This window comes from Cibotium barometz, chromosome 5 (genome assembly GCF_041138505.1).
Source record: "Cibotium barometz isolate CiBa-2024 chromosome 5, ASM4113850v1, whole genome shotgun sequence".
Taxonomy (NCBI): Eukaryota; Viridiplantae; Streptophyta; class Polypodiopsida; order Cyatheales; family Cibotiaceae; genus Cibotium; species Cibotium barometz.
In genome coordinates, this window is record NC_141050.1 from 15,614,899 (window position 1) to 15,624,185 (window position 9,287).

A 9,287-nucleotide genomic window follows, 5' to 3' on the forward strand; every position below is an offset into this window, starting at 1 on the left:
TTTATAAGTTTAAGAACAGAATTGTGCTAATTCTCCCTCATACCCTGTGTATGGTCTTTGCGCCCCCCCTCCCCCCCCCACACACACACTTACAAATACAACTAGAGAAGATGAGTTGTAGTTGAAAAGATTAACTTAATCAAAGACTAATGTCGATTAACATGTTGTGCAAGGATTGTGTGAGAGGCTTCTTCTATATTCAAAGATAAGAGCATCTTCATTGTTCAAGACAATGAGTCTCAAAGTTCAATCAGGTGCACTCCAAAAAGTTGTCAGAGACTTGGATTGATTAACAAGAACTTGTACAATTTTCAAATATTTTAAGAACTAAAAAGTTTCCTAATAATTCAAGCTCAGTGTACCCCCTCTCTCTCTCTCTTTCTCTCTCTTGGTCTCTTGACGACGTTAAAAGAGCTTCTTCTTCTTCTTCTTCTTCTTCTCTCCCTCGAGGTGATCTTTGTGTAGCCATGGCGACGGAGTTGTGCGAAGATAAGGCGCCGCTTGTGAAGAGGCTGCTGGAGGCGAAGGCGAGGAGCGGGAAGACGTTCACGCAGATCGGGGAGGAGGTTTGTCTCACCAACGCTTACGTAGCGCAGCTCTTCCACCGCCAGGCCCCCCTGCCGGAACCCATGGAAGAGCCCCTGCGTAAGGCCGTCCCCGACCTCTCCGACGACCTCCTGCAGGCCATGAAGGCCATCCCCCTGCGCTCGTACGACCCCAATATCCTCCAGGATCCCACCATCTACAGGTAATTGAATGCCCACATTCTTTCTGTGTTGCAATTAGGGTTTCTCGCGTATACAATCCTCCCTCAACCAGAATTTCTTTTCTTTCTGTGTTGCAATTAGGGCTATTAGGGTTCCTGGTGCTGTGATTAGGGTCCTCAGGTTTCAGGGAATCAGGGTTTGGATCTAGATTTTGTCCTCCCATCGTTTTTCCAAGTTGTTTTTCAATCTAAGTTTATCTACCCTTGGTGAAGATTTCATGAAGCCACAGCTCATTATGCTGAAAGCATAAAGGCGATCATCAATGAGGAGTTTGGTGACGGCATGTAAGTAACAGATCTTCTTTGATTCTATCTCCATTGCTGGCTAGAGCATCACTCTCATTTGACTTGGGTTCCCCTTGCATGTGGTTCACAGAATGTCTGCAATTGGCTTCTATTGCACAGTGGATAAAGTCAAAGGAAATGATGGGGAAGATCGAGTAGTCGTGGTTTTTAACGGAAAGTTTTTGCCACATGTTGTGCAGGTAAAACATCTCTTTTCTTGTTGTTGGAATCACTGCTTTATGTGGAAGTGGAGCTAAGTTGGTGGTGTTCACTGATCTTATGAGAAGATCATTTGTCAATGAGGCAGAGGGTACTGTTTGCATGCTTTTAGTTTAAGGATTTTGTTAGGTTGGCTGCTCCATCTTTTGTCGGTTTGGTTGTTTGTCTTTTTATGTTTTGCGTCAGAGCTCTCTCTCTCTCTCTCTCTCTCTCTCTCTCACACACACACACACACACACACACAAGGGAGGGGAGGTGTGTGTGTGTTTATGTTAGAAGTCATCTCTTGTCTTTATGTTGACACCAGGGCCTTTGTTGTGGGTGTGCCCGCCCTTGTAGGTGTTTTCTCATTTTTTCGCACTCCCTGCATATTTTTTTCCTAATTTTACTGTGGCTTGGGTGGCAGTCCTATGTTGGCAAGAGGGCCTATGAGCTGGCCGACTGTACCTTCAGGTCTACGACCTCAGATCTGTACTGGCTGACAGAGGGCTGCTGGCTGACTGGTGATCATGGCTGGTCGTGGAGGTTCAAGCCCTGTCGGCTGCCCTACAGCAGGCCGACTGCTGTTTGGGGGCCATATAAAATGGCCCCACAGCCCCTTGTCACTTTGTATCGTATTCGGGATCTTCTTTGTGTATATAGAGCAGAGTTACTGTTAGAAGTCATCTCCTGTCTAGTTTTATACACCAGGGCCTTTGTTGTGTGTGTGCCCGCCCTTATGAGGTGTTTTATCATTTTTCCCCACTCTCCGCATTTTCCCCCTATTTTTGCTATTTTTTCTGTGGCTTGGGAGGCAGCCCATGTGCTGGCCGACTGCTGAACTGGTCCACGACTCCATCTATGAGGTGGCCGACTGCTGATGATGTGGCCGACTGGAGATGTGTGCTGGTCGTGGAGTTTCAGGGCCAGTTGGCTGCCCTACAGCAGGCTGACTGCTGATGTGGGGGCATATAAATAGGCCCCCAGCCCCCTTGCCACTTGTGTATCATATCGGGATCTTCTTGTGTATATAGAGCAGAGTTACATGCCTACATCTCTCTCTCTCGTGCTGTATTTTTTCTGCATGCGTTTTGCTCTTGTGTTCCCAGATCTGGTCATCATCTCCGTTGCGTATTCTGACATGGTATCAGAGCCCTAGGCTCTAGATAGTTCTTGGGATTTGTGTGAGCAAGAGGGGGACTGTTGTGTGGCTGATTGGTGGACTGTTTTGGACTGTTCGGGAAGAGGAGAAGCAAGAGGACGGCGGGCTGATTTTTGGACAGCCACTTGCAGGTTTTAGTTTTTCTTTGTTCCCACCCACCCACCCTTTTCAGAGTACATCCCCGCAATGGTAGATTTGTTTGAGATGGCCGAGAGACATGTGAAGATCCCGACACTCCCCACGTTCCCGGTGGACCGTCAGTTGGATGGGAACAACTACGGCATATGGAAGGTTATGATGAAATCTGTTCTGGAGTCTTACGACCTCGCTGATTTCGTTGTTGTTGGTGTTCCACGGCCAGAAGTTGAGGAAGGGGAGTTACCGTCGACCCGAAAGGGAGGCTCAGACACAGATGTGGGATCGTGTCAACGCTAGGGTCCGTTCGTTTATCTTTCTCAAGTGCACACCGCAAGTAATCAATCATGTAAAGCATATGACGTTGGCCAGAGGTATATGGCAGCATTTGGCTTCTCTTTACAATAGGGTATCGCCCATGAAGAGGATTTCCTTGGAAGTACAGATGCGGGTTATGAACCCTGCAAAGTCGTCGACGATGTGGGAGCATATCAACAAGCTGCAGGCTCTTCAGCAAGAAGTTCTTCAGGCTGAGAAGGAGATATCGTCAGAGGACATGGCCATAACGCTGTTGTCACATTTGCCCTCTTTGTACTCAGCATTTTACTCGTCTTTGATTACCAGTGGCAGGCTCAGCACCATCATGTGGGAGGAGCTTGTGCCCATGGTCCTGGACCAGGAGGAACGATTCACGAACCCTCCTCAGGGTGGAGGTTCGGAGGCCTTAACTGGCCAACGGTCGAAAGGCCGTAACACAGGCAAAGTGAAGGCTTCGTCGGAGAAGGCTTCTGAGAAGAAGTCCGTTATTACTGACCGCGAGAAACTAAAGGCAGAGAGGACCTGTAATGATTGTGGCGAGAAAGGCCACTATTGGAGACAGTGTCCCAGGCGGAAGACCGAGAAGGGTGAAGATTCCTCAGCAGCAATCATGAAGACTCCGGCTTTTGTGCACCTGGAGGTGGTGGACACCGATGTTTCATTTTCTTCAGGCAGGGAGGAGATTGGAGGACTCTCCGCAACGGATACTCGGGAGTGGATTCTCGATAGTGGTGCTTCCAGGCACACGACTCCTTCCCGTTCCGGTTTACAGGATCTCTGCAGGCTTTCTGGTCACATACTTACTAGGGATACATCCACTATCCCAGTTCACAGTGAGGGCAAGATGGAGATAGTTCCCGATGGCAGAGGGGGGAAGCATTTCTCTCAGGTGTTGTAAGTTCCGTCACTTGGTTTTCATCTGTTGTCAGTGCTTCAGGTTTGCAAGACTGGCGTACGGGTGGAGTTTGATGAGCATTTTGTTGCTCTCCGACACAAAGCAACAGGCCAAGTGGTTTGGGAAGGCGGAGTGGAGAATGGAGTTTACAAGCTTTCAGCACTCTCTCTCCCAGGTCCTCAGGTTTGTGATGAGTGGCAGTCTGGTAATGGCCACTTAAGTGTGGATACGTTGCAGGTGCAGGCTTTCCGGGATCAGATGGTGGATAGCTTGCCAGTAGATGGCAGCAGTTGGCAGGAACTTTCCAGTACTGATGTTGGTGGTTCTTGTGTTCGTGAGTCAGAGGAAACTGAATAGGTCACTTATGCTTTGATGTCTCGTCGTGTTCGGGACACAGAACCTCCAGTAGATGAGGATGTTCTTTCCACGGGGACCTTTTGGAAAGCCAGGCAGGTGGCAGTTGATTCCTTGCAGAAGGAGGTGGTTTCTCCAGGCTTTGTGGTTCCGGATTCAGAGGGGGTGGTTGACAGGTTTCAGAAGGCCTTGCGTGGTCTTCAGCAGGTTTCCAGGACTTGTTTTTGCACTGTAACAGGTGTTGATCCTTGTGAGCAGTGTGATGCCTCTTTGACTCAGAAGCTGTATGGTTCATGGATCTGGTTGATGGACACCAGATTGGACGGGAGCTTCCTGATGAGGCAGTTGAGCTCATGGTTGCGGATGACTCTTTGGGAGGCAGGATTGCGTTTCCTGTGGTTTCTGCGGCATGCGAAGGATCATGGACTCTTGTACACAGGAGGGGGATTGTTGGATGGAGTCCGACTCCACGGATGGAGTGACTCGGTTTGGGGAGGAGATCCGGACACGAGGAGATCTACTTCAGGCCCAGGAGCAGTTTTATGGAGCAGTAAGAAGCAGTCATGCTTTGCCTTGTCGAGCACAGAGGCAGAGTACTGGGCTGCTTGTGATGCTGCTTGTGAGGTGGTGAGGTTGCAGAGGTTGCATTGCAGGTTTGGGCTTCCATTGGAGGAACCCATGGTCATCCAGAGGCACTTTGTTCGTGAACAGATCGTTGTTGATGACATCTTCCTAGAGTTCTGTTCGACGGAGGACAGTACGGTGGACCTCTTCACGAAGTCGCTCTCTCAGGATTTGCTCAGGCGGCACCCCAGCTCCCTGTGGTTGGTTTCACAGCCAGGAGCTGAGAGGGGGTGTTAGAAGTCATCTCCTGTCTAGATTTATACACCAGGGCCTTTGTTGTGGGTGTGCCCGCCCTTATCAGGTGTTTTATCATTTTTCCTCACTCCCCGTATTTTTCCCCTATTTTTTCCCATTTTTCCTGTGGCTTGGGAGACAATTTTGAGTTGGCAGGAGCATTGAGTAGCTGGCCGACTGACCCAACAGTAGTCGTGTGTTGTTGGCCGACTGGGCATACTCAGTCGTGGGCTTCATACAGTGCTGGCCGACTGATGCTACAGTCGTGGAGGACTTTTCAGCAGGCCGACCGCCTATCTGGGGGCATATAAATAGGCCCCCAGCCCCCATACCATATTTGTATCATTTCGATCTTCTTGTGTATATAGAGCAGAGTTATACGCCTACATCTCTCTCTCTCTCTTGTGCTGTTTTTCTGCCTGCGTTTTTGCTCTTGTGTTCCCAGATTTGGTCATCATCTCCGTTGCATATTCTGACAGAAATAACGCAAGGTCTGATGATCTGTCTGCACAGTGAAATCAGCCCCAAGCAAATTGTGTTGCTGATTGGTGGACTGTACGGGACTGTTTGGGAAGAGGAGAAGCAAGAGGATGGCAGGCTGATTTGATGGACAGCCACTTGCAGGTGTAAGTTCTTCTTTGTTCCCACCCCCCCACCCTTTTTCAGAGTACATCTCCGCAATGGCAGATCTGTTAGAGATGGACAGCCACTTGCAGGTGTAAGTTCTTCTTTGTTCCCACCCACCCATCCTTTTTCAGAGTACATCTCTGCAATGGCAGATCTGTTAGAGATGGCCGAGAGGCATGTGAAGACCCCTACACTCCCCACGTTCCCGGTGGACCGTCAGTTGGACGGGAACCACTACGGCATATGGAAGGTTATGATGGAATCTATTTTGGAGTCTTACAACCTTGCTGATTTCATCGTTGTTGGGGTTCCACGGATGGAAGTAGAGGAAGGGGAGTTATCGTCCATCCGAAAGGACCAAGAGGCACAGGCACAGATGTGGGATCATGTCAACGCGCCAGGGTCCGTTTATGTAATCAATCATGTAAAGCATATGACGTTGGCCAGAGGTATATGGCAGCATTTGGCTTCTCTTTACAACAGGGTATCGCCCATGAAGAGGATTTCCTTGGAAGTACAGATGCGGGTTATGAGCCCTGCAAAGTCGTTGACGATGCGGGAGCATATTAAGTTTTAACAAGCTGCAGGCTCTTCAGCAGGAAGTTCTTCAGGCTGGTAAGGAGATATCGTCAGAGGACATGGCCATAACGTTGCTGTCGCATTTGTCCTCTCAGTACTCAGCATTTTACTCGTCTTTGATTACCAGTGGGCAGGCTCAGCACCATCACGTGGAAGGAGCTTGTGCCCATGGTCTTGGACCAGGAGGAACGATTCACGAACCCTCCACACAGGGCGGAGGTTCGGAGGCCTTAACTGGCCAACGGTCGAAAGGCCGTAACACGGGCAAAGGAAGGCTTCATCGGAGAAGTCTTCTGAGAAGAAGTCCGTCGCTAACCGCGAGAAACTAAAGGCAGAGAGGACCTGTAATGATTGTGGCGAGAAAGGCCACTATTGGAGGCAATGTCCCAAGCAGAAGACCGAGAAGGGTGAAGATTCCTCAGCAGCAATCATGAAGACTCCGGCTTTTGTGCACCTAGAGGTCATGGACACCGATGTTTCATTTTCTTTAGGCAGGGAGGAGGTTGGAGGATTCTCCGCAACGGATACTCGAGAGTGGATTCTAGACAGTGGTGCTTCCAGGCATATGGCTCCTTCCCGTTTAGATTTACAGGATCTTTGCAGGTATTCTGGTCACATTCTTACTGGGGATACATCCACTATCCCGGTTCACGGGCAGGTTGGAGATAGTTCCCGATGGCAGAGGGGGGAAGCATTCCTCCCAGGTGTTGTATGTTTCGTCACTTGGTTTTCATCTGTTGTTGTCAGTGCATCAGGTTTGCAAGACTGGCGTATGGGTGGATTTTGATGAGCATTTTGTTGCTCTCCGGGACAAAGCAACAGGCCAGGTGGTTTGGGAAGGCGGAGTGGAGAATGGAGTTTACAAGCTTTTAGCACTCTCTCTCCCAGGTCCTCAGGTTTGTGATGAGTGGCAGTCTGGTAATGGCCACTCAAGTGTGGATACGCTGCAGGTGTAGGCTTTCCGGGACCAGATGGTAGATAGCTTGCTAGTTGATGGCAGCAGTTGGCAGGAACTTTCCAGTACTGATGATGGTGGTTCTTGTGTTTGTCAGTGAGAGGAAACTGAACAGGTAACTTATGCTTTGATGTCTCGTAGTATTCAGGACAAAGAAACTCCTGTAGATGAAGATGTTCTTTCCACGGGGACCTCTCGGAAAGCCAGGCAGGTGGCAGTTGATTACTTGCAGAAGGAGGTGCATACTCCAGGCTTTGTGGTTCCGGATTCAGAGGGGGTGGTTGACAGGTTTCAGAAGGCCTTGCGTGGTCTTTAGCAGGTTTCCAAGACTTGGCTTTGCACTGTAAAAGGTGTTGATCCTTGTGAGCAGTGTGATGTCTCTTTGACTCAGAAGCAGAATGGTTCATTGATTTGGTTGATGGACACCAGAGTGGACGGGAGCTTCCTGATGAGGCAGTTGAGCTCATGGTTGCAGATGACTCTTTGGGAGGCAGGATTGCGTATCTTGTAGTTTTTGCGGCATGCGAAGGATCATGGACTCTTTTACACAGGAGGGGGACTGTTTGATGGAGTCCGACTCCACGGTTGGAGTGACTCGGATTGGGGAGGAGATCTGGACACGGGGAGATCTACTTCAGGCCCAGGAGCAGTTTTATGGAGCAGTAAGAGGCAGTCATCTTTTGCCTTGTCGTCGACAGAGGCAGAGTACCGGGCTGCTTGTGATGCTGCTTGTGAGGTGGTGAGGTTGCATTGCAGGATTGGGCTTCCACTGGAGGAACCCATGGTCATCCAGAGGCACTTTGTTTGTGAACAGTTTGTTGCTGATGACATCTTGCTAGAGTTCTATTCGACGGAGGACAATACGGTGGACCTCTTCACGAAGTCGCTATCTCAGGATTTGCTTAGGCGGCACCCCAGCTCCCTGTGGTTGGTTTCACAGCTAGGAGCTGAGAGGGGGTGTTAGAAGTCATCTCCGGTCTTTATGCTGACACCAGGGCCTTTGTTGTGGGTGTGCCCGCCCTTGTAGGTGTTTTTTGATTTTTCCTCACTCCCCGTATTTTTCCCCTATTTTTCCTATTTTTACTGTGGCTTGGGTGGCAGTCCTGTGTTGGCAGGAGGGCCTATGAGCTGGCCGACTGTACCTTCAGGTCTATGACCTCAGATCTGTGCTGGCCGACAGATGGCTGGTCGTGGAGGTTCAGGCCCTGTCGGCTGCCCTACAGCAGGCCGACTGCTGTTTGGGGGCCATATAAAATGGCCCCACAGCCCCTTGCCACTTTGTATCGGATTCGGGATCTTCTTTGTGTATATAAAGCAGATTTACACGCCTCTCTCTCTCTCCCTCTCTTGTGCTGTTTTCTTTCTGCATTGCGTTTGCTCTTTGTGTTTCCAGATCTGGTCATCATGTCCGCTGCGCATTCTGACAGTTTACCCCCCCTCTCCCTTTCTCTCTCTCTCTCTCTCTTTGAAAAGGGGGGGGGGGCTGGTGGTGTGCATGTGCATGCACATATGAGCGTGTGTGTGTGTGTGTGTGAGAGAGAGAGAGAGAGAGAGAGAGAGAGAGAGAGGGAGAATCTTGCATCATGTTGAGGGCTTCAAAACTTATGGCTTTTAGTAGTACATTTAACAAGAAAGTTTCCTGGTTGCAGAAAGCTGAAGACAATGTAGCTAAGTTGCAAAAGCCGAAGTGCAAGGTCATACCTTGAAAAAGTTCACACCCGATGGGTAGAGGTTGCCAGTAGGTTTTACCTTAATCTGCACAGAGGGACATGAAAAGTACCATGCATGCATTAGCTGCATTTGGTCAACTTGTACATTTAATATGCTGAACCATACGTCTCTGTATTTTGTGTGCTCCTAATTCCAACAGATCACTCGTGAAATGAGAGAATGCATTACTGAATGATTGTCTCCACAGGAGCCTTGCAATGTTGGAGTCCACTCTAGACATGAGATTTCCCATCGGTCGTAGGAAATCTTAACCAAGTCGAAGAACTTAAGAACTTGCAAGGAATGGTCGTAAGCTTTGAAAAGGAAGTTAAAGACTCATATAAAAGTTGAGTCTATAGCTCTTCAACTTTGGGTAGGAGGATTGTTTGATAAGTGTACACAGCATAGGCAAGGTCTCACCCTTTATAGGACGATGTGATCAAGG

At 49.2% G+C, this 9,287-nt stretch overlaps 1 protein-coding gene across 1 annotated transcript; it reads left to right on the forward strand.

Annotated features, from left to right (window-relative positions):
- The first annotated feature begins 321 nt into the window (after positions 1-321).
- CYN (cyanase) lies at positions 322-9,035 on the forward strand. The gene is made up of 4 exons (XM_086798024.1): positions 322-748; positions 980-1,051; positions 1,143-1,251; positions 8,782-9,035. Exons 1-4 carry the CDS (start codon positions 468-470, stop codon positions 8,836-8,838), a joined length of 519 nt encoding a protein of 172 aa, XP_086654150.1. The 5' UTR covers positions 322-467; the 3' UTR covers positions 8,839-9,035.
- Positions 9,036-9,287: the final 252 nt, after the last annotated feature.